This window comes from Erpetoichthys calabaricus, chromosome 1, assembly GCF_900747795.2.
Source record: "Erpetoichthys calabaricus chromosome 1, fErpCal1.3, whole genome shotgun sequence".
Classification (NCBI taxonomy): domain Eukaryota; kingdom Metazoa; phylum Chordata; class Cladistia; order Polypteriformes; family Polypteridae; genus Erpetoichthys; species Erpetoichthys calabaricus.
This window is the reverse complement of record NC_041394.2, coordinates 181,484,175-181,511,006: the sequence shown is the minus strand read 5'-3', so window position 1 is coordinate 181,511,006 and position 26,832 is coordinate 181,484,175. Positions and strand designations below refer to the sequence as shown.

The 26,832-nt window shown below is 39.9% G+C and overlaps 1 protein-coding gene across 2 annotated transcripts in view; it reads left to right on the top strand.

The window, feature by feature from the left end:
• Positions 1–26,832, top strand: part of kdm5a (lysine (K)-specific demethylase 5A) — a 146,104-nt gene that overhangs the window by 44,005 nt on the left and 75,267 nt on the right. For both annotated transcript variants that reach the window (XM_051930694.1, XM_051930696.1), the window contains 2 exons: positions 7,047–7,226; positions 17,017–17,092. In XM_051930694.1, the coding sequence (XP_051786654.1) occupies positions 7,047–7,226; positions 17,017–17,092 (256 nt within the window). The remainder of the gene's footprint in view (positions 1–7,046; positions 7,227–17,016; positions 17,093–26,832) is intronic.

The following is a 26,832-nucleotide window of genomic DNA, read 5'->3' as shown; positions in this document are numbered from 1 at the left end:
ATTGTATCGTCTTGGATCGTGTTCTTTGTCCTATATTAACACTAAAGCAATTGTAGTTGGCGCTACACCTTCTGCATCTGCTTTTGTATTGGCCTCCCTTTCAACCTCATGTAGCATCTTTATAGACTTAGCTAATGGGTGATTGTTTATGTTTTCAGCGACGTTTCTCATCATCAGCTCTGTGCATTGCTTGTTTTCTGGAAGGTTCATTCGTTGATAGATTGCGTCATCTGGATCTAACACATAGATTTGTGCATATTTGCGTTCGTGATGTGGTTCAGGGTGCACTGTTCCAATCCGATGTAATATTTGTCCACATACGCGAAAGCAGTATGGGCCATTGCCAGCTGGTGGCCAGATATTTACCCCGGTAGATGCAAAAGCAAATGAACTATTGTAGGATCTAATGCAGTCCATAATGCCTGCTTTGCAGACGCGCGTTGTAGGCGCCTGCGTTCATCGATTTTATCTAGGCGGGCTCGTTTTTGTATCTCCGTCAGTTGTGGTCTTTTGTTTTGAACCCATGCCTGCTTTGCTTCCGCAGTTTCAGATGTGTGTTGTAGGCATCTGTGTTCATTGTATTTGTCCATGCGGGCTCGCTTTTGTAGCTCCGTTAGTTGAGCTATTTGGTTTTGGAGCCGAGACAGTAGGGGTGGGCGGTATGATCAAAATTCTATATCACGGTATTTTTCTAAATTATCCCGGTTTCATGGTATTTGACGGTATTTTTTTCCCATGCATGAGTGGATGTTAAACACATTTTCCATTGCAATTACTGGCTAAGAATAACCTATTCCACTGTCAAGAGCATTGTACATTGTACAAAAAAAAACATTTTAATGTGCACACAAGTATTAATACAGGTTTGCATTGCCACATAAAGTGATACTTTTCAAGGGGGTGGCACTAATGAAGAGAAGGAAATCACATTGCATGACAGATGCAGTCAAAATATAGAACCTTTTTATTTAACAAATTTTGCAAAAACTTAAATTATAATTTTGACAACATATTTTCAACCATCCAAAGAGGTATTTAGACTTAGGAAAATATCCAGACGTGCTTGTCAAAAGTTGTATTGTACTGAACATGTCTTAGAAAAGGAATAAATAAATATTTTTTGTAAAACAACTACACTTTCTGTTAATGTTAACAATCTCTGTCCACTGACACGTTAAAGTGACTTTTTAAACAACTTTACCATCATTAAACTGCATAATATTTAAACTAATAAATAATAACAATAAAATAAATAACTGTATTATTACTGATAGTTGCACTATTACTTCAAGGCTTCAAAAGCCCAGGTGCATTACACAGTATTCACCAAATTAAAATAAAATAAAACAAGTGCAATCTTGGTGATGACAGAATTCACTGTCTTAATCTTCTTTATTTATTTATCTGGTTTGTACAATGCTATATACTGTATACGCTGCAGTTCTTTATTATATTCTGTAAGTGCCTTGTGCATGGGAAAGGCGCTATATAAATAAAATGTATTATTATTATTATTATGACATCTTTACCAACTGAACTATCATTTAGGCAAACTGCATTAATATGGACCTTGCTTCAAGCTAAGTTATATACATAAGTAATACAACTGCAACTTGCATTTATAATTGTATTTGTGGTATAGCCCTATGGAATCGTATTAGGGCCACGGTGAAGAAAAAAAAATACGGACACAGGGAAGAAAAAAAAAACTATACGTCGAGAATAAAGTCGACATTTCCACTCTATTCTCATAGTTTACTTTATAATTAAAGTAGAATGTCGTAAACTAAACTTCATCCTAAAATCATTGTTTAATTTACTAGATTTTCTCAAACCCTGTCATAAGTTAATGTAGCACATTAAATGCTTTGTGTTGTGTTCCCCGACCCAGTTGTCCCAGATATTCCTGCTCTCTGAAAATTTAGAATTTATATCAAGTATTTATTTATATCAAGTATTTATCTTGGCATTCTAAATGTTCAGAGAGCATGAATATCATGTGAATGGATTCTGTGCGGCGATCGCTGCCGCTGCTGGTGCCTGTGCCTCCTCTTAGTGCAGAGGAAGTCAGTTTAAGAAGCTCGGGGAACACTTAACACAAAGCATTTAATGTGCTATATAACTTATGACAGGGTTTGAGAAAATCTAGTAAATTAAATATTCATTTTACGATGAAGTTTAGTTTACGATGTTCTACTTTAATGACAAGTACGAGAATAAAGTCAACATGTCGTCACAATATTACACAGTACCCAGGTACATTACACTGTATTGAAAACAAATAAAAGTACAACTTGGCTTGCAGTATGAAACAGTATTTACACATCTGACCTTTTAAAACTACAGCATCTCCAGGCGACAGACGTGACTCATTTTTTCAGCTCTCTGTCCATTTTCACCACGCAGCATTCCTATGCTACTGCCCACTATTTGGTGGTGTAGCAGTGAAAAAGAGCCCTAGTGAAACAAATCTGTGTTTAGCGGTGTAGCAGTGAAAAATGTCCCCACTTGAACAGTTTCCCGCTGCGCCACGTTCCGAACGTCGTTTAGGCAATTTAAACCGGTGTTGCGGTATAAGAAAAATCCATTTCATAAAAAAAAAAATAAAAAACGGTTTTCGGTATGAACCGGTATACTGCCCAGCACTACGAGACAGTTTTGCTTCCGCGGTTTCAGACGTGCGTTGTAGGCACCTACGTATCCATGCGGACTCGTTTTTGTAGCTCCGTCAGAGGTTCATTCATTGATAGATTGCGTCATCTGGATCTAACACATAGATTTGTGCATATTTGCGTTCGTGATGTGGTTCAGGGTGCACTGTTCCAATCCGATGTAATATTTGTCCACATACGCGAAAGCAGTATGGGCCATTGCCAGCTGGTGGCCAGATATTTACCCCGGTAGATGCAAAAGCAAATGAACTATTGTAGGATCTAATGCAGTCCATAATGCCTGCTTTGCAGACGCGCGTTGTAGGTGCCTGCGTTCATTGATTTTATCTAGGCGGGCTCGTTTTTGTATCTCCGTCAGTTGTGGTCTTTCGTTTTGAACCCATGCCTGCTTTGCTTCTGCAGTTTCAGATGCATGTTGTAGGCATCTGTGTTCATTGTATTTGTCCATGCGGGCTCGCTTTTGTAGCTCCGTTAGTTGAGCTATTTGGTTTTGGAGCCAAGACAGTTTTGCTTCCGCGGTTTCAGACGCGCGTTGTAGGTGCCTACGTATCCATGCGGGCTCGTTTTTGTAGCTCCGTTAGTTGAGCTGTATCGTTTTGGAGCCGTGACCGTGACTCCATTAGTTATCCGTTGTCTACCAATAGTAATATGGATAATTACACTTACTGTTAATACGGAGCGTTTTCTGTGGTTGTACTGTTAATAATGCATCACTGTAATGTGATCCACATATGCTATATGGTTTGGACGTGTGAGGATGCCGTACGGCTAATACGGAGAGTTCGTTTATTCTTATTACCTGGACCATGCTGTGTAGTGTGGACGTTTAGTTCAGAAGCGCGTTGTAGGCGCCTGCGCCTTTCGTACTTTCTCGTGCCTTCCGTACTATCTTTGTGGACCTTTGCGGACTCCGTAGTGTCTTCCGTTTGACTCTGGGTGCAGTGCAGAATTCTCTTTTCTGTGTGGCTGTGTCGTTAGTCATTAGCTATGGGTGCGTTGTTGCTTCATGTCTTATTTACATTAGATGAGCTCTTTCGTTTTTGAGCCGTGACTCCTTTGTTCGCGGTGGATCAGACTTCGCTTGCGGTTTATGAGACGCGCGCTGTAGGCGCCTGCGCACTATGTCTCCTGCGTCCATCGCCGTGTACCTGGGTCCGTGCCTTCCGGTTTACCATTCTCAGTTAGTAATATGGATATATATGCGCCAAAGTACTATTCGGCTGGTCCTTCCGGGGACTTTTGGTAGGAGGTGCCACATAATCCTGTCCAGCTGCCTCTAGGCCACACAATTCCTACAGCTCCAGCAACAACATCTTTTTGGCCTCCATGACTGTATTGATGTTTGTAAAGAACCGATCCTTGTATCTATAACAGGAAACATTTTTTTTCTAATGATATGCATGCCAGTTTTATGTCCAATCAATAATCAGTTTTTGATACTTAGACATTTTATGTGAGTAATTGAAGAGATTGTTCCAAAATGCTTCATATTTATTTTAAGGAATTTGGGCTTTTATGGATTTTTACTTGTTTGTATACATAGTAGAGGTGGGCGGTATGACCAAAATTCTATATCACGGTATTAGACAGTATATTTTTCCCCATGCATGAGTGGATGTTAACCACATTTTCCACTGCAATTACTGCAGTAGACTGGCTAAGAATAACCTATTAGACTGTTATGAGAATTGTACATCGTACAAAAAGACATTTTAATGTGCACACAAGTATTAATCCAGGTTTGCATGGCCCCATAAAGTGATAGTTTTCAAGGGGGTGGCACTAAAAAGAAGGAATCACATTGCATGACAGATGCAGTCAAAATATAGAACCTTTAATTGAACAAATTTTGCAAAAGTTTAAACTATGATTTTGACAACATATTTTCAACCATCCAAAGAGGCATTTAGACTTAGTAAAATATCCAGAGGTGTTTGTCAAAAGTTGGATTGCACTGAACACGTCTTAGAAAAGGAATAAATAGTAAATATTTTTTGTAAACCAACTACACTTTCTGTTAATGTTAACAATCTCTGTCCACTGACACGTTAAAGTGACTTTTTAAATAATTTTACCATCATTAAACTGCATAATATTTAAACTAATAAATAACAATAAAATACATAATAGTATTACTGATAGTTGCACCATTATTTCAAGCCTAGGTGCATTACACAGTATTCACCAAATTAAAATAAAACAAGTGCAACTTGGTGATGACATCTTACCAACTGTACCATCATTTAGGCAAACTGCATTAATATGGACCTTGCTTCAAGCTAAGCTATATACATAAATAATAAAAACTGCAACTTGCATTTATAATGCTGTTTGTGGTATAGCCCTATGGAAGCGCATTAGGGCCACTGTGAAGAAAAAAAAATATGGACACGGAAGAAAAAAACAAACTATATGTCGAGAATAAATTCGACATGTTGACTATGTCAAGATTAAAGTCGACATTTCCACTTTATTCTCATAGTTTATTTTATAATTAAAGTAGAATGTTGTAAACTAAACTTCATCCTAAAATCAATGTTTAATTTACTAGATTTTCTCAAACCCCGTCACAAGTTAATGCAGCACATCAAATACTTTGTGTTAAGTGTTCCCCGACCCAGTCGTTAATCACTACGCTTCTTAAACTGACTTCCTCCGCACTAAGAGCAGGCGCCTGCAGCAATCACCGCACAGAATCCATTCACTTCATGATATTCCTGCTCTCTACCAAAACCCCAGTTCCTATCTTTCCTTTTTCTTTCTCCAGATTACCAATCACCACACAATAAACGTCTTTGTGAAATTAAAACTAGTTATTAACTTAGCCGACGGAGTGTTCAGAACTTTAAAAATATCTTCATTATACATGTTTAATTATGCCATCCATTCAGAGTTGCGCCCATCTCCGAACGAGTCGATAGCACATCGCAGAATGAATACAAGCAAAACATACACTAGCAAGTACAAAAACAAGTACAACTTGGCTTGCAGTATTATCCAGTAGTATAGAAACAGTATTTACACATCTGACCTTTTAAAACTAAAGTATCTCCGGACGGACGTGACTCCTTTTTTTCGGCAAAAGTTCTTCTGTTCATCACATGTTCAACTTTACTTTTAGTTCAGTTTCAGAATGCTCTCTGTCCATTTTCACCGCGCGGCATACCTATGCTACCGCCCACTATTTGGTGGTGTAGCAGTGAAAAAGAGCCCTAGTGCAACAAATCTGTGTTTAGCGGTGTAGCAGTGAATAAGGTCCCCACTTAAACAGTTTCCCGCTGCGCCACGTTCCGAACGTCGTTTAGGCAATTTAAACCGGTGTTGCGGTATAAGAAAAATCCATATCATAAAAAAAATAAAAAATGGTTTTCGGTATGAACCGGTATACCGCCCAGCACTAATACATAGTATAAAGTATAGCAATCACAAAAAAATTTGACCTCAAGATTTTAATGAATCTTCATGTTTCATGCGCTCCTGAACATGTTTTGACCATTTTTGCAATTGTCTGTGTGTGTCGAGATTTTGATGAATCTTCATGTTTCATGAGTAATGGCCTCTGTGTGTGCAAGCTGAGAACGTTCTGGAATCCCAACTGCAATCTAAGGCTTCAGGGTCAGATGGACTCAGCCCCAGGGTGCTGAAAACATGTGCCAGTCAGATTTGCGGGGTCCTACAGTGCCTGTTCTCCCTTTCTCTGAATTTGCAGGAGGTTCCCCAGCTGTGGAAAACATCCTGTATGGTCCCCCATGCCAAAGAAATGGCATTACAGTGATCACAAGGACTTCAGACCAGTTGCTCTTACTTAATACATCATGAAGACCTTTTAAGAACTTGGTCCTAAAACAGCTACGACCCCTGATTTCAGAACATTTGGATCCTCTGCAGTTTGCCTATCAGGCACATTTAGGTCAGGACGATGTTCTTATCTACATGCTTTACAGAGCCTTTTCCCACTTAGACAAAGCCGGTACCTCAGGCAGAAAAATATTCTTTGACTTTGACCACGGTGTGCTAAGAAGTGCCTCTGGGTGTCTTTTCTGACCAGTGCTAGCAGGCAATTCAATGCTTCCACCTGATGTACCTGTTAAGTTTATTTTTATTGATTGATTGGCTGTATTTATCTGTCCTGTATTCAGTATTCTTGTTTTTATGTTTCTGCTGCTGTATGCATTTGAGTTTTTCTATGGGATTACAAACGTTTATTTAAACTAATCTAATCTAATTAGAGTCAATGATGAACAAATGAGAAGACGAGCTGTTTCATTTTTATAAATTTGTGTCTATCAATTTAGAGTGTTAATTTAATAGTCACGTTGCCAGTGATGGCATCACATCAAACATATTTATCTCAAAGTCTACTTGTTCTTACAGGGAATCCATAAGCTATCCATTAATGATGAAAACAGACAACAGATAGAATGTGAAGAGGATGAGGAAGAGGGTGATATGGATGAAAAGCCTAAGAGTAGGCTAGAGTGCCCAACAAAAGAAGCTGTGCCTCCAGGAAACCACAATACTGAACGAAGATCTAGACGCCTTAGGTCATCAGAGGTAAATTCAGAAAAAAGATCTTAAACACATGTATTATTTTATTAGTGTTTTTTTTTTTTAAGACAATGATGCCATTCAAAAGAAAACCATGTTTAGCTTTTCTTATGTATGCACCAGTCATATAAAATCAGGGAAACAAACTTCTTTTGCTGCAGAATATATCAAATTATTAAGATAAAATGCAGTATACTCATAGTTGAGGCACTATAGGAAATTCAGTAGTTTCCTGATAATTACTATATTATTATTCATTTTTATTTTAACATTTTTGTGAAGGTCCTTGAGCCGTGTTTGACCAGAACCAATCCTGGTTTCTATCTGTTATTCCTACATTATTTTATTTTGGTTCCTTCATGACTAACAATAATAAAATTTTCATTTAGTGTTGATCATCAGAATTTGCCAAAACGTTTCTTGCAGTGAATTTGTTGTTTTCACCAGTGACCTCGTTCAGCAAATATTCTCCTAGGTAATTTGCTAAGGGCCAGCTTAGATAACCATTGTTTTTCCCCAGTGTTCCATGATGCTTTGTGAGGCCAGCATGACATCATAGAGCTGTAGCAGCCATGTGCAGAACTTTTATGTAGGCCTGTTGTAAGATCTTTACCATCATGACCCAATCAGTACTCCAGCCAGATCTCCATCCTGCATTTACAAAAAAAAACAAAAAACACTCATTAGAGGGCTACATTTATCTAATTGTTTCTCAACCATTGTGCCACAACCCATTTTTGGGTTGCAGGTTACCATTGAAGGTTCTTAAGTGGGTCCTGAGTGGGTTGCCCAACTGATTCACAGCGTTACACAACACGTTTCCCCATTTTTAAGTGAGCTTGTTTCACAAACGGGATATCCCCCTCCCCGTCTCCTAATCTTGGTCAATTCACCAAGTGAGAATGTTCACCCCAGCTCTTGCAATCATGCTCGTTTTACCAAGAGGGTGGTTTGAATTGGCTGTTAGTGAATAGACAGCAAATTTAAAAGGGCAAAGTGGGTCGCTGGACCTTAAAGGTTCAGAAAAACTGCATTAACTGACCATAATGAGAATATTATGAGTACTTTATCACTGCATAACTAATTTGCATGAATAATTAGCCATGTGCCCAGTGATGATCTCAAAACAAGGATGCCTCCCTCTCCCCCTTCTTTGTTTCAGAAAGAAATCCCATTTAAATAGTAACAACGCAAAATGTATTACTGTTTACATGGTGTTTCTTCCTTTTTGTTGGAAGAAAAAATATTGAAGGATCTGCACAGATACAAGGGAAGCTGTGTCTGGAAGAATGAAACTTGCCACTCCCATACTGCCTCTTTTGTTCCAGGCTCAATGTGTGCTGCAAGATTGGAACTCTGTGAATGCAGTGATCTATATTTTATTTACTTATTGCCAGTTTGTGGTTGTTAGTTTTATTTTGTTTGTGGTAATAGTGATTGGTCCAGCATAGTTGGCAGACACTTTGTAAGATCTCAGGGAGACTTAAAAGACCATTGCAGCATTATGTTTCACTTAAAACTAGTTCAGTTCCACCTTCCCTATTGAGTGTAATGCAGTTCTGCGCTTTTGCCTATCTCACCCAGAAGTGAACTCCATAGATAGATACTTTATTAATCCCAAGGGGAAATTCACATACTCCAGCAGCAGCATACTGATAAAGAAACAATATTAAATTAAAGAGTGATAAAAAATGCAGGTAAAACAGACAATAACTTTGTATAATGTTAATGTTTACCCCCCTCGGGTGGAACTGAAGAGTCGCATAATGTGGGGGAGGAACGATCTCCTCAGTCTGTCAGTGGAGCAGGACATTGACAGCAGTCTGTCGCTGAAGCTGCTCCTCTGTCTTGAGATGACACTGTTTAGTGGATGCAGTGGATTCTCCATGATTGACAGGAGCCTGCTCAGTGCCCGTCGCTGTGCCACAGATGTCAAACTGTCCAGCTCCATGCCTACAATAGAGCCTGCCTTCCTCACCAGTTTGTCCAGGCGTGAGGCATCCAGGGTTTGCTTATCACAATTTACATTACAAAGCAAATGCTATTAGCGTGAAATCTGATAAAGAATTTTTTGAACATAAATATGAGAAAATAATATGTAGCTGGGTCATCAATGGACAATGGCATTTGTCAGTATTAAAATTTTTAAAGGCTGTTATATCACATGTCTGTATTTCCCAGCATTATGTCTGCATCCACACATTGTGGAGAGTCCACAACATATCAGTAAAATCAGTTCTATTCATTGGCTCCTGTTTATATCATTGTGCGGAAGTGCAGTATATCTCTCTATTACATTAAAAAAAATCCTGGGATGAGATGAGACTTTTTCAGAGAGATAATTTCAGGTCCACTGACCTCTCATTCATGTGAATGCTATTGTCAGACAAAGTTCCTGTGCTCTCAGCTCTTATAAATTTTTATGTTTTCCTTATTTTAATACAAGACTTACAATCTATATGTTTTTTTCAATGTAGTCCTTTTCTGGACAATAATTTTATACATTCTAGATGAACCGTCAACGACTAAGCGAAGATGAAAGGGCAGCGCATCAAAAAGAGGCCAAAAAGCATTGTTAGTGATTATGAAAGTACTAAAATTTGATAGTCTCAAAAAACTGATAGTAAAGATTGCATTAGCACTTACAAATGGAAATTATTACTTGGTAAAATAATTGGAACAGTGAAAAGAGATCGAATATATGGACATAGGTGATATGACAGAAGTATGCAGATATTGTTCGGCTTTAAAGTTTAAGTCAGAGACTTGTAGATCGTCTAATTCGTGTTGCCATCAGGGAAAATTAGTGTTTTTTTCCCAATGAAGAGGCGTATCTGCAAGAAATAAAAGATTTATTATTTGGTGAAAGTGATATCCACAAACAGTACAGGCAAAATATCCGAATCTACCTGTTCTCCTTCACATCATTCAATGCTCAAAACGTAGATTTACATGATTAAGGACCATATGCTATGAGAATCTGTGGTCCCACAGCAATTAAAGCTACTACAAGTTTAATTTCAAAGAAACCACAAATCAGTCAGGTTTATTTATATTTATGATCACGGAGAAGCGATGCAACATAGAATCGAAAGAGTTAAACAATCAGATATATTAGAAATTCTATAGCCAATAATGGATACAAATCCATATGTCCAAAAGTATCACACTTTACATGAAATTTATCCGAAAAACACGGACAAAGAAGTTTTCTTGGATTTCTATAAGAACCTGAAAGATCACGCTCGCATCTATACTAATTAATAAAAGGCAAAGCCCTCACTGACTGACTCACTGACTGACTGACTGACTCACTCATCACTAATTGTCCAACTTTCCGTGTAGGTGGAAGGCTAAAATTTGGCAGGCTGATTCCTTACAGCTTACTTACAAAAGTTAGGCAGGTTTCATTTCGAAATTCAACGTGTAATGGTCATAACTGGAACCTCTTTTTTGACAATATACTGTAATGGACGGCAGCTCGATGGCCGTGGGAGGCGGAGTTGACTGTCACGTCATCACGCCTCCCACGTAATCACGTGAAAAGACTGTGAACGCAGTAGGGAGAAATAAAGGAAGAGCCGCAAACAGCGAAGAACAAAAAATTCATTAAACAATTGAGAAGGGAGCGAAACAATAAGAAGCGAGCGAGTGAAGCATACAAGCATCTTCATAAGGGAAACAAAGCACCGTGTAAAACGTAAGTTTAAATTAAGTTTATTGAAACACTCCCATTGCGGATTGCAATAACATATTCGCGAGATAAAAGAACGCAGTAGGGAGAAATGAAGGAAGAGCCGCAAACAGCAAAGAACAAAAAATTCATTAAACAATTGAGAAGGGAGCGAAACAATAAGAACCGAGCGAGTGAACCATACAAGCATGTTCATAAGGGAAACAAAGCATGGTGTAAAACGTAAGTTTAAATTAAGTTTATAGAAACGCTCCCGCTGCGGATTGCAATAACATATTCGCGAGATAAAAGTTTATGAGAAGACACGAGGTATAAACGAACCACACGCCGTAGCGCAACGTTAGGGGCAACAGTTTCAACCATTCTATGATCTGCTTCTCGCAACTGAAAGACGGCACATGGCGGATGTTAGCCGACTTGCTGACCGCAACGTTAGGGGCTTCAACTCTGGCGCTGACGATAGAGATTCGATTCCCGAGAGGGGATGCAGTGAGTGTGTATGCCTGATGAGCCCAGAATTAGGGAGAAACACGTGTCGCATACTCTTTGCATTATTTGAAAGTAACCTATTAAAACCATTCTATGATCAGCTTCTGGGAACAGAAAGAGGGCACGTGGCGGATGTAAGGCGACTTCCTGACCAACCACAAGCGTAACCTGGCAGGTAACCACCCATACAGTCAGATTGTGATTCAGAAAAACGAATGCCATGAATGTAATTACCACGATCTACATACTGTCTAATAAACGAAACACACGCCGTAGCGCGACAGCTGTGAAAAGCGAGGTTCACAAAAAAAACAGATCCTTAACAAATTGTTATTGGTATATTTTCGATCCGTTTAAAAAGGTTTTCTTTTCTTCTTAAAAATTTAAAAGCAGTACTTTGCCGCAACAAAGCGCGAGAATTTGGCTATATATGTCTGCTTCTCGCAATTAAAAGAGGGCACGTGGCGGATTTTAGACGACTTCATGACCAAACATAAGTGTTACCTGCCAGGTAGGGTTACCACTTTTAATACAAAAAAATAAGGGACGCATACTGCAGCGGGTGCCACATCCCAGTGCCAACACTTTGCAGACTCTACTTAAAAGACCCGCCCTCCTCACTGGACAGTTAAAAAGACCAATCAAACTAACGATGACATCAAGTATTACCCAATCAAAAGTAGGAAAGGAGGCATCTTCATAAAATGCGTGTGGGATGATTTGCATGAGACGCTGCTTTAAAAAAATGATAAAAAAAATACGGGACAAATCCCGTCCCGTATTGATTCAAAACGGGACGCGCAATTTCATTCTCAAATACGGGACGATTCCGTATTTTAAAGGACGGGTGGCAACCCTACAGTGCCAGGTAACCACCCATACAATCAGATTGTGATTCAGACTAGGAATGCAATGAATGTAATTACCCCCGATCTACATACAAGGCGAAAGTCTTGCAACATTCAAAGATGATGGTTTGGGATAAGTACACCATAGAACATAAAAGAGCTTATGAAGCCTTGAACCGAAAAAAGCAAGATCTCAGAGATCGTAAAACAAAAAAAAAATAGGAGGTAATGTTGTTTTACTCGCTGTAGATTTTACCAGTTATTTCACGAGGGAGACCAGCAGATGAACTCAACGCGTGTTTAAAATCCATGCTTCTCCCACGCTCGGTTATATGTCGCGTGTTCTCGGGTAGGTACACCAAAAAATGTATACATTTAAGCATGTAATGGGCAAACAAAAAATGAGGTATACCCGAAGGCACTGCAGTAGTACTTAATGTAACTTTACTTCTTAAATGTTAATGTTTTACTGTTTAATAATTTATACGCTTCTTATATGTTGTTCAAATTCTTTTATCAAAATACCAGTGACAGCGCAATGCACGATAACGTGGAGTGAATACACCATACGCATCCGCCCACGGCCGCCCTGGTGTGCGCAGATAGGAGTTGATTCTACAATAAAATAAAATAAAGATAAAAAGAGTAATACAATCATCACCCATAAAGCGGATAGTAGACGTGACGTACTATATGTGTACCAGATTTCAAGTCAATAGGTGAAACGGTTTGCGAGCTACAGGTGATTTAAAATCCTGGACAGACAAACGAATAGCCACGGTAGCAAATTACAGAAGAAGATTTTACTGTTTAATATTTTATATTTATATGAAATGTGCTTCTTATATATTACTTCATATTCTCATATGATAATGATGTTAATGTTGTTTATATTGATTTCTATGTCATTAAAACTGCATGTATGTGTGTATATGTATGTGTGTATATATATATATATATATATATATATATATATATATATATATATATATATATATATATATATATATATATATATAATGTGTGTGTGTGTGTATACATATATATGTGTATACATATATATATATATATATATATATATATATATATATATATATATATATATATATATATATATATATATATATATATATATATATATATATATATATATATATATATATATATAATATAATATATGTGTATGTATATATATATATACATAAACACATATTATATATATATATATACTAGCAAAATACCCGCGCTTCGCAGCGGAGAAGTAGTGTGTTAAAGAGGTTATGAAAAAGTAAAGGAAACATTTTAAAAATAACGTAACATAATTGTCAATGTAATTGTGTTGTGATTGTTATGAGTGTTGCTGTCATATATATATATATATATATATATATATATATATATATATATAATATATATGTGTGTATGTGTATATTATATATATGACAGCAACACTCATAACAATCACAACACAATTACATTGACAATCATGTTACGTTATTTTTAAAATGTTTCCTTTACTTTTTCATAACCTCTTTAACACACTACTTCTCCGCTGCGAAGCGCTGGTATTTTGCTAGTTTTTAATAAAACTACTGCAATATGTTGACACCAATAAAAGACTAACCTTAACTGCAAGCAGTTTGTGCTGTCATATAAGTACATGTATCTAGTTATTTGCGGTAATTAGAGCGTAGAAAGCACAACGTATCATGCGTGCGGTCGTCCAGATGAGAATGCACCTTCGTGCAGAGTACGCCAGCCGCTGAGAATGCATGCTTTGCCTCCACTGAAGTAGACGGCACAGTCATCAGATACTGATACACTTGTTCTAAACAACGCCCTCGCTTGCCATTGCTCTGAAACACCACCATTTCAGCTTTTACTGATGCATCCAGTTTCTTGTCATCATTCTGTGATGGCAAGTTTCTTAGCACAGATAATGCGAATGCAACAGACTGACGCATTGCAATTTCAAGTTGCTGTTCAAAGCTGTCAATAGCACAGACGTCCATGAACTCTGTCCCATCCTGGCATTCGTGAGCTGCAGAGTGCAGACTCCTCTCAGTCCACTGTGCTCAGTCAGCCGGGAGACTGACTGCTGCTGTCTGTTGTTGACTGAATTAATCGGCAACACACTACACCGTGGGCCAAAAAACCGTGCCACTTAATTATTTTCAACTATAACTCTGTTATTTCTTGATCGATTTTTACACTTTTACACACTATATATGCAAGCTTGGCCGTTCCCGTTTTCCCGGGAATTACAGCTATTTCATTCCCGGGAATGAAAAATGTCCAGGAATTCCCTAGATGCATGCTGCTCAGCTACATATGAATTAGAATTGAGTGAATTTTATAAAACTTTGGTTCTATGACTGATGTTTAACCAATTCTCTCCATTAAGTTGTGAATGTTTACTTTCATACAAACAATATTAAACTATTATCTTCTTTTATTATTTTTTTTTCTTAATTTTCCACCAATGTTTTCCCTGAATTTCAAATTAATTAGTTCTCTTTTAATCATTCTTTAATTTCACTGAACCCTTTACCGTTGAATAATGCCTCCAGCCCTGGCACATTTTATTTCTTTCATTTAACTGCCATATAGTTTTGGAAGATTTGAATCATTCCAGATTTTTGTAGTTTACATTAAGTACTTGTGTAATTGCACCTTGATGACAGAGAATATTACTTAACTAGCCAACCCGCGGCGTAGCATATGCCGCATAATTATTTATTGATGGGTGAACACTTCCTGAAAGACACAGTTGTCCAAATGGGGTGGGTTTGAGTATACGACTGTGGGTGAATGAAAAGATGGAACTCTGGAGAAAGCAACATACAATTGTCCGTGACTGAAAACTGGGTTTGGCTGATACAGGCATATCTTTTTGAAAGGTTGTCCCTATGCCTTATTCATTGCAAAGGCCAATTTAACAGGAAATTGTCTGCATGTAAAAGTAAAAGGCAAATTTGAATCTGATGGGGTCAGGGAAATCCGGGGAATAAGGACAGTTTGTGAGGTAGCAGCTGCGATAGTTTTACACTCCAGTACATTGCGGTGAATGCTGGTAACAGGCGGGCGGGTAGGCGGGCAAGCCAACAAAAACACTATGCTCTTAGTATGGTATGAATCAGGTTTTTGTAGACAAAGGTTTTCCCTGTTCCTGCAGGACCATCTAAGAAGAAGCATATTTGTCGCGGATGGGAATCGCTGTACGCAGCGTGTAAAACAGTTTGTGAGGGTGGACGCGGCAGATAGAGGCATATCTTTTTGAAAGTTTGGCACTGAGCCTTATTAATTGTCATTGCAAAGGCTAATCTAACAGGAAATTGTCTGTGTGTAAAAGTAAAAGGCAAATTTGAATCTGATGGGGTCAGGAAATTGTCTGCATGTAAAAGTATAAGGCAAATTTGAATCTGATGGGGTCAGGGAAATCTGGCGAATAAGGACAGTGTGTGAGGTAGCAGCTGCGATAGTTTTACACTCCAGTACATTGCGGTGAATGCTGGTAACAGGCAGGCAGGCGGGCGGGCAAGCCAACAAAAACACTATGCTCTTAGTATGGTATGAATCAGGTTTTTGTAGACAAAGGTTTTCCCTGTTCCTGCAGGACCGTCTAAGAAGAAGCATGTTTGTCGCGAATGGGAATCGCTGCATGCAGCGAGGGTGGACGCGGTTGTGCGTATCCCATGACGCGGGAGGAGGGTTAGAGTTGGCAGGCGGGGCTCTGTCGTGCGTATCCCATGGTCTCTGTCATGTGTGCCATGGTCGGCGCTTAGTGAATTATATACAGTGTATCCGGAAAGTATTCACAGCGCATCACTTTTTCCACATTTTGTTATGTTACAGCCTTATTCCAAAATGGATTTAAATTCATTTTTTCCCTCAGAATTCTACATACAACACCCCATAATGACAAAGTGAAAAAAGTTTACTTGAGATTTTTGCAAATTTATTAAAAATAAAAAAATTGAGAAGGCACATAATTTTAGATGCATAAATTAATTTGAAAGGTATTTTGCCTTAGATATAATACAATAAATGTATTTCCCTCTTTGGTACTCAGGATGAAATTCTACTTTGCTGATCTCTATTCATATAGAAGTTTTCGAGTGTAGAAAAATAACATGCTACTTGAAATTAACTTTTAAATTTATAACACTGAAAATGTATGCATCTTTTTTGTGTAACCCTCCTTAAGAACAGTTAGAAAAGCAAATTTATATATTTTCTTGAACTTTAATTTGTTGCTATAATTGTGAATATCAGTTTCCTCAGCCTCCTGGTGTTTGAATGACATGTAAAGAAGTCAAGAGAAAATTCAAAATCTAAGATTTTATACTAAATTTGTTCATATTAGATTGTAAAAGAAGCTTGCATTTAGGTAAAGCAGATTTTTTCTAACCAAAAATTTGTGGCACATTAGTTTTAAAAAAAAGAACAAGAGTTTTTATCATCATCTAGTGCAAAATAACAGTATACAAAAAAAAGTTTTAATATACATTATATCTACTGTCCTCTTCCAAAACTATAAATGGTTCTTATAATTTTGTCATACCTTTATGAGGACAATGCAAAGTATATAATTTAATATACAGTATGATAGCATTGTGTAGTTTGTTTATTTACCTACAACCACATTATGTGACCGTCATTGGAGGATGCATTCAGTGAAATGTGATTTAGAATACCTCAGCGTAAAGATGATGTGACTGTTCATCTGTCCTATTTTTGCAATATTTTTGTTTTAATACTTTAGCGTTACAACAAAGGACAGAAAAATCTTCATATCTTTGGAGGTGGAAAAAAATTCTTGGGATTAGAGATTAGTACCGGTAAGTGATTTCCTCTTCTCTTGTCAGTTAAATTTTAAAAAAGATTGTCTATATAAAAAGTGTTTTTGTGCAAATTAAGTTAAGGGGAATCTGCTTAACTTTTTAGTATTTATTTTGAAAACAGGTAATTTAAAGAAAAGACCCTTTCTATAATATGTACATGTATTTTGATTCCTCAGTTACATGTCTTTCAGGTAAATTAACATTAATCTCATAACAGAAATTCAATATTATGCAGTAGAACAACAGTTATCAAAGGTAACATTTTAAGAAAGTGGAGCTGAAAAAAAAAAATCATTTTTTTTGTTCTCTTTCTCAAATCAGTTCACTACAGATGATGATCTTTGAATTCCCACAAGCATATTATAATGCCAGTGTGGTGTTTCAATTTTACAGTCCAAGTGAAAATGCATTAGAGACAACAATAGAAATCCACTCTGGTTCTTAGATTTGTTTAAGTGAAATATTTAACCAGTGATGTATATATACAGTTAGGTCCATAAATATTTGGACAGAAACAACTTTTTTCTAATTTTGGTTCTGTACATTACCACAATGAATTTTAAATGAAACAACTCAGATGCAGTTGAAGTGCAGACTGTCAGCTTTAATTCAGTGGAGTGAACAAAACGATTGCATAAAAATGTGAGGCAACTAAAGCATTTTTTTTAACACAATCCCTTCATTTCAGGGGCTCAAAAGTAATTGGACAAATTAAATAACTGGAAATAAAATGTTCATTTCTAATACTTGGCTGAAAACTCTTTGCTGGCAATGACAGCCTGAAGTCTTGAACTCATGGACATCACCAGATGCTGGGTTTCCTCCTTTTTAATGCTCTGCCAGGCCTTTACTGCAGCGGCTTTCAGTTGCTGTTTGTTTGTGGGCCTTTCTGTCTGAAGTTTAGTCTTCCACAAGTGAAATGCATGCTCAATTGGGTTAAGATCAGGTGACCGACTTGGCCATTCAAGAATTTTCCACTTCTTTGCTTTAATAAACTCCTGGGTTGCTTTGGCTGTATGTTTTGGGTCATTGGGTGGTGTTTCATGATATAGATGGACAATCAATTTGACTGTGTTTAGCTGGATTTGAGCAGACAGTATGTCTCTGAACACCTCAGAATTCATTCAGCTGCTTCTGTCCTGTGTCACATCATTTATAAACACTAGTGTCCCAGTGCCACTGGCAGCCATGCACGCCCAAGCCATCACAGTGCCTCCACCGTGTTTTACAAATGATGTGGTATGCTTTGGATAATGAGCTGTTTCACGCCTTCTACATACTTTTTTCTTGCCATCATTCTGGTAGAGGTTGATCTTGGTTTCATCTGTCCAAAGAATGTTTTTCCAGAACTGTACTGGCTTTTTTAGATGTTCTTTAGCAAAGTCCAATCTAGCCTTTCAATTCTTGAGGCTTATGAGTGGCTTGCACCTTGCAGTGCATCCTCTGTATTTACTTTCATGCAGTCTTCTCTTTATGGTAAACTTGGATATCGATACGTCTACCCCCTGGAGAGTGTTGTTCACTTTGTTGACTGTTGTGAAGGGGTTTCTCTTCACCATGGAAATGATTCTGCGATCATCCACCACTGTTGTCTTGTGTGGACGTCCAGGTCTTTTTGCGTTGCTGAGTTCACCAGCGCTTGCTTTCTTTCTCAGGATGAACCAAACTCTAAATTTTGCCACTCGTAATATTGTAGCAATTTCTTGGATGGGTTTTTTCTGTTTTCGCAGCTTAAGGATGGCTTCTTTCATCTGCATGGAGAGCTCCTTTGACCGCATGTTGTCTGTTCACAGCAAAATCTTCTACATGCAAGCACCACACCTCAAATCAACTCCAGGCCTTTTATCTGCTTAATTGATAATGACATAACGACGGACTTGCCCACACCTGCCCATGAAATAGCCTTTGAGTCAATTGTCCAATTACTTTTGAGCCCCTGAAATGAAGGGATTGTGTTAACTCTTTTAGGGCTAATTTTTTTTTGTTTCTTATCTCCCAGGGCTGAATATTTTTCCAAAAACTAACATTTTTTTAAAAAAGAACACAAAGCAATTGTTTAACATATCAAATCAACAAAAAATATTTACTTTTGACAAATGTTACTGTCTTGCATGTTGTATGAGCCTGCATACTATATGATTTCACATACATATCACATACATTTTACACAGCAAAGTCCTGCAAAGTCTGATCTCGCTCAAAGCAGCCAATTTCAGTCATTGCCACATTGCACTCCTTACAATATGTGTTGCTTTGGTGCCTACTTTTCAATTGTCTGTTGCTGCACTTTCTTACATATGTTGTTAGTGTGTACTGTAGAGAGACAAGTCACCCATTTGCCATCGTGCCATGCCACTGCCACCAAGTTTTCTGCCCGCATGAAAACCGGATTGTCACCTCTTTTCATCTTCTGAAACTTTATGAACTTTATGCATGGCATTATAGCCTGGCTCACCCCATGGGTTTTGCTTCTGTTTATCACAGAAGTGAATAAAACTTTGCGGCAGCACGTACCTATCACCACGCTGCATAACCTGTCCAAAGCCACCAGGGGACAAAGCACGTTTGGACCAATGCTCCCTGAAGTTATATCACCAGTTCTGTCCCATCTCTATTTGTAATGCCACAGCACGCTTCATCTCGTCTTTTGTTGTGGGTTTCCACTTTGAAAAACGAGAATGCGATGCAACCGCAGCCCGCGATTCAAAACATTTCTCTGCCTACCTGTTTGTCTCGTCTGACAGTAGCTGAAAAGCAGCATCAGGAGAGAGCAGCCTGAAGTAGTTCAACAGCTGGTGATCTGTCTTGTCCAGCAGCAAGCCGTGCCTTCTTGTGAAGTCAGGTAGCCAGATCGGCTCCCATGGATCAATTTCTGGGTATTCCTCCCATGCGAACCTTGCCGTAGGTGTACCGGCAGCGCAAATGCGCTCAGCTGCCAGCCGACCAGCTGGCACGGCATCGGCTGGTCTCCGATCGGCTAATGCCGGCACCTCAATCTCTTCCTCAACCTCCTGATCACTCTATGAAATCCGACTCCGCGATAATGCGCAAAATGTCATCTGCCGAGTATTTTCTTTTCTCGACTCGCTTCTCTCCCTCGTGAGATGTTGATGCCATGTTGTCTTTGTTTACATTTCGCAACTCACGCACACGCAAGGATCATTTACTGAGTCAACGAGTCTAGCATTCCTCCAAGCACAGAGGGAATGCCTGTGACGTGACAATGAGTTTTGTTGCCATTAACAGCTGATTGTCGCCCTCTATCCCTGGATGTCGACTTTTGTCGACATCCGCCCTCAACCCCTCCTGTCGACAAAAGTCAACATCCGCCCTAAAAGAGTTAAAGAAATGCTTTAGTTGCCTCACATTTTTATGCAATCGTTTTGTTCAGCCCACTGAATTAAAGCTGAAAGTCTGTACTTCAACTGCATCTGAGTTGTTTCATTTAAAATTCATTGTGGTAATGTACAGAACCAAAATTAGAAAAAAGTTGTCTCTGTCCAAATATTTATGGACCTAACTGTGTGTGTGTGTGTGTGTGTGTGTGTGTGTGTGTGTGTGTGTGTGTGTATACGAGGGGGGACCCAAAAATAACCGGAAATATTTTTAAAACGTGTTTAATTTAATTTTCTGTACAAACTACAATTAGTCTCCTTCAAAGTACTCTCCATTGGCGGAAATACACTTATCTAACCGTTTGTTCCATTGTTCGAAACATTTTTTAAATTCATCTGAAGTAATGCCCATTAATGCTCTGGTCGTTTCTTGTTTTACCTCTTCGATGTCAGCAAAACGCCTTCCTTTCAAGTCTTTTTTCATCCGAGGGAACAAAAAGAAATCACACGGAGCTAAATCCGGTGAGTAGGGTGGGTGGTTCAGGGTTGTCATACCGTTTCTTGCCAAAAATTGGCGAATGCTGAGAGCAGTGTGAGATGGAGCGTTGTCATTATGAAAGAACCAATCGCCCGACTCCCACAAATCAGGGAGTTTCCTTCTCACACTGTTGTGCAACCTACTTTTACAAAAAAATTGACTGAACACAAGCATAACCTTCCAGACTGATGGCACTTGGCAGACTGACTTGTGAGGAGTGTAACTAGATCGCCGTAGCGGCCCAACCACGTACTACAAGTACCAACCTAACAACAACAAAATTCCGGTTATTTTTGCCGGAAATATTTTTAAAACGTGTTTAATTTAATTTTCTGTACAAACTACAATTAGTCTCCTTCAAAGTACTCTCCATTGGCGGAAATACACTTATCTAACCGTTTGTTCCATTGTTCAAAACATTTTTTAAATTCGTCTGAAGTAATGCCCATTAATGCTCTGGTCGTTTCTTGTTTTACCTCTTCGACGTCAGCAAAACGCCTTCCTTTCAAGTCTTTTTTCATCTGAGGGAACAAAAAGAAATCACACGGAGCTAAATCCGGTGAGTAGGGTGGGTGGTTCAGGGTTGTCATACCGTTTCTTGCCAAAAATTGGCGAATGCTGAGAGCAGTGTGAGATGGAGCATTGTCATGATGAAAGAACCAATCGTCCGACTCCCACAAATCAGGGCGTTTCCTTCTCACACTGTTGCGCAACCTACTTTTACAAAAAAATTCACTGAACACAAGCACAACCTTCCAGACTGATGGCACTTGGCAGACTGACTTGTGAGGAGTGTAACTAGATCGCCCTAGCGGCCCAACCACATACTACAAGTACCAACCTAACAACAACAAAATTCCGGTTATTTTTGGGTCCCCCCTCGTACGGCCACAGAAGTTCAAACAGAAAGGCGACTTTGATTAAAGCTCTAGAGGCCTGAAAGGCGATTTCGACTACAGCTCGAGGCCTACTTATGCATTCTGATTCAATTACGCATTCATTCAATACACCTATATCAGGTTTGTGGTGCTTATACCTATTACTATTCCATATTGTACTGGAACAATCGAAAATTCATCAACTAACAGTACAAGCCTATACAGTAATGAGTAAAGCGGACTACAGTCATTACAAAACAACTTCTTCGTTATTTATCATTTGTTCTTCATACACTGCTGACACAAACTCGTGCCCGTTTCATCTTACGTTGTCGAAACGGGCTCTTTGTCTAGTGTATATATATGTATATATATAGGGCATCACCTCTGGCGCTGACGCCCGAGGTTCGATTCCCGAGAGGAAGTGCAGTGGAGTGTGTACGCCTGATGAGCCCAGAATGAGGGCGAAACACGTGTCGCGTACTCTTTGCATTTATTTGACAGTAAACTATTTCAACCATTCTATGATCTGCTCCTCACAAACTGAGGGCACCGTGGCGGATGTTAGCAGATTGCTGGCCAACCACAAGCGTTACCTGGTAGGTAACCACCCATACAATCAGATTGTGACACAGACTACGAATGCCGTGAATAAATATATATATATATATATATATATACAGTAATCCCTCACTATATCGCGCTTCGCCTTTCGCGGCTTCACTCCATCGCGGATTTTATATGTAAGCATATTTAAATATATATCGCGGATTTTTTGCTGGTTTGCGGATTTCTGCGGATAATGGGTCTTTTAATTTCTGGTACACGCTTCCTCAGTTGGTTTGCCCAGTTGATTTCATACAAGGGACGCTATTGGCAGATGGCTGAGAAGCTACCCGGCTTACTTTTCTGTCTCTCTTGCGCTGACTTTCTGTGATCCTGACGTAGGGGGATTGAGCAGGGGGGCTGTTCGCACACCTAGACGATAAGGACGCTCGTCTAAAAATGCTGAAAGATTATTGCTATCTTTTGTGCAGCTGCTTCCTGAAACGAAATGCTGCACGGTGCTTCGCATACTTAAAAGCTCGAAGGGCACGTATTGATTTTTGATTGAAAAACAAACTCTGTCTCTCTCTCTCTCTCTCTCTCTCTCTCTCTCTCTCTCTCTCTCTCTCTCTCTCTCTCTCTCTCTCTCTCTCTCTCTCTCTCTCTCTCTCTCTCTCTCTCTCTCTCTCTCTCTCCTGCTCCTGACGGAGGGGGTGTGAGCCGCCTTCAACAGCTTTGTGCCGCGGTGCTTCGCATACTTAAAAGCAAATAGCCATATTGATTTGTTTGTTTTCCTCTGTCTTTCTGACAGACTCTGCTCCTGACGCGCACTCCTTTGAAGAGGAAAATATGTTTGCATTCTTTTAATTGTGAGACGGAACTGTCATCTCTGTCTTGTCATGGAGCACAGTTTAAACTTTTGAAAAAGAGACAAATGTTTGTTTGCAGTGTTTGAATAGCGTTCCTGTCTCTCTACAACCTCCTGTGTTTCTGTGCAAATCTGTGACCCAAGCATGACAATATAAAAATAACCATATAAACATATGGTTTCTACTTCGCGGATTTTCTTATTTCGCGGGTGGCTCTGGAACGCAACCCCCGCGATGGAGGAGGGATTACTGTATGTATATATATATATATATATATATATATATATAATATATGGTTGAAATAGTTTACTGTCAAATAATGCAAAGAGTACGCGACAAGTGTTTTTATATATATATATATATATATATATATATATATATATATATATATAATATTAAAAAAATGTATGCTGCGTACCTGGTCTCTCGGTCTAACAGTTTCCGGCTTAGGTACATTACGGAGTGTTCAACACCATCGACGTTTTGGCTCAACACGGTTCCCAAGCCTGTGTCCGAAGTGTCTGTCTGGAGTACAAATGGAATAGAAAAGTTAAGGGCTATTAATATAGATGCTGAAGTTAGAGCCTTTTTCAAGTCACCGAATGCAGCTTCCGCCTTGTCAGACCATGCCACTAGGTTGGGAGCTCTTCTCTTCTCTCAAGTCGGTCAAGGGCGCTGCTCTCTCGGAGAAACGAGGCACAAACTGGTAGTAGTACCCAGCCAAACCGAGAAATGATCGGACCTGCCGCTTTGTTTGCGGATGGAGCCATGTCAGTACCCCGGCCCACCAGGTATCCCAAGTATTTAGCCTCTCTCAACCCGAAGAAACATTTCTTGGGATTGATTCGAAGCCCGGCTTCTCCTAGTGCCCGCAATACCACTGTGACCTGCTGTACGTGTATCTTCCACATGCTCGAATAGATGACGATGTCATCCAGGTAGGCAGCACAATATGTTGTTATTGGGTCGGAGCACTTTGTTCACCAGACCCCGAAAGTTGCAGGCGCCCTGTGTAACCCGATTGGAAGGACACGATACTGCCAGTGCCCGCTAGGGGTGCTAAACACGGTTTTAGCCTTCGTGGACTCCGTTAAAAGAACCTGCCAGTACCCCTTCGTCATGTCAAGTGTGGTCAAGAACCTAGGTGGTCCCAGCCTCTCAAGGAGGTCGTCCACGCGAGGCATGGGATAAGCATCGAACTGGGAAACCTGATTAAGCCGACAGAAGTCATTGCAAAATCTCCAACTGCCATCGGACTTAGCAATCAAGACTTTGGGACTGGACCAGGGACTAAAACTCTACCCTCAATCACTCATAGTTCCAGTGTTCGCTTGATTTTCAGTTCCACCTCAGCTTTCTTTGCCTCCGGGAGTCTATAGGGCCGCTCTCAGACAATCACCCCCGGGTCAGTCAATATGTCATGCGCAACCAGAGAGGTCCGGCCGGGTTGTTCACTCACCACCTCTGGGACGGAGCGGATAGCTGTTTCCAGCTCCTGCCTTTGCCTGGAAGATAATTGCTGTCTGAAATTAAGGGGATCTGTTTGAGCAAAGAGTGAGCGGGGCTGACCGGAGAAGGGATCGGGGTACCTCTCCTTCCATGGTTTCAGCAGGTTCACATGATACACCCGCTCGCTTGTTCGACGATTGGATTGTTTCACCAAATAGTCCACCAATCCCTTCCTCTCCTTAATTTCATAAGGTCCCTGCCAATGGGTGAGCAATTTGGAGTGAGAGGTGGGAACCAATACCATGACCCGATCCTCCAGACAGAACTCCCGAAGAGTCGTGCCACGGTCATAAAGGCGGGTCTGTGCTGCTTGCGCATCCTCCATATGACTCTTTAGAATGGGTCCAAGTTTATCAAATCTATCGCGTAACTGTGTTATATATCTATATATGTAAAATCCCTATGTGCGTCCAAGTGTCCGTGTGTGGGTGTCTTCTGGTGAAGTGCGCATGCGCGGGGCACGGTGCGATGCGCGATATTACTGTCAGAGAAAGTCAGAGGCGTTTTACGGAAATACAAACCAGTATTACTGCGAGAGGAAATTAAAGGTACACAATACAGTGACTCATATTACAGCCACATACAAGCCAGTATTACTGTCAGAGGAGATTAAAGGCATATTACCGACGCGCACGCCTGTATTACCGCCAGTGAAAATTAAAGGTATATTACGGACGTACAAGCCAGTGGACGTACAAGACGGTATCCTTCAATAAGGGCGCGCACAAAAAGGCAAGCCTCCAAAGGGCGACCTCAATTGGGCGCAGCGAATAAAGGCGCGCGTAAGTAAAGATCTGCACCTTTGTTGCTCTTCACATATTCCAGAGCCATTTGAACTAAATTATCTACGAACGCCTTTATTCGCCGCGCAAATTGAGGTCGCACTTTTGAAGCTCGCCTTTTTGTGCGCGCCCTTATTGAATAGAGCCGTACAAGACAGTATTACTGTCACAGAAAATTAAAGACACACAATACACGGTGGCAGCCCACGAAGAACAGTCAGCTCAGTAAGTAACATCAACAAAAGAAAGGCTGAAAGAAAGAAAAATACGACCAACAAAAAGAATGAGGTCAAAGTCCCTTGCCATTTAATATAGACTGTTCCTACTAATGTTTATGCACTACTGTTCTAGCGCCCGTTATTGTAACGGACTAAATGACTAGTTCTAGAATATTTGTCGAGGGAAGAGCCTCTCCTTCCCAGCCCTCCTTTAAGATATCTAATACACCTCGGGGCTGTCGTCCGTATAACAGCTCAAAAGGTGAGAAGCCCGTAGAGGCTTAGGGGACTTCCCGGTAGGCAAAGAGAACGAGGGGGAGGAGTTGATCCCAATTCCTCCCATCCTCGCTGACCACCTTACGAAGCATCTGCTTGAGAGTCTGATTGAATCTCTCAACTAACTCATTGGTTTGAGGATGATACACCGCGGTTTTTAAATGCTTTATCTTCAGTAACTTGACAGTCTCCTTGAACGTTTCCGAGATAAAAGCCGTCCCTTGGTCCGTTAGGACTTCTCTAGGGATGCCAGCTCGTGCAAAGACACTACTAGTTCCCGGGCAATTGCTTTAGATGTAGCCGAGCGCAAGGGAACGGCCTCTGGGTATCGGGTCGCATAATCCACAAGGATTAGTATATATTTATGTCCTTGGGCTGAGGGTTCCAAGGGTCCTACTATATGGATTCCAATCCGGTCAAAAGGAACATCAATCAGGGGAAGGGGGACAAGAAGAGCGCGGCCCCTCCTGTGAATTTGCCACAGTTGACAGTCCGGACAGGAAATGAAAAAACGGCGAACCTCCTCTTTAATCCCCGGCCAGGCCAGATAAACCGTAGCTTGATTCGCTCTAGTGTTTTGTCGGAGCCGAGATGGCCTCCAAGAAGGTGGGAGTGCGCTAACTCAAAGACCTGCCACCTTTAGGTTCGCGGGATTAGTAGCAACTTCCGGTCCTTCCCCTCATGCTCCACGACCCGATATAATAGGTCATTTTCAATAACGAAGTGAGGTCCCTGTGGCATGGGATGATGCGTGCGTTGGCCGTTGATGAGAACCACTGCATTCTT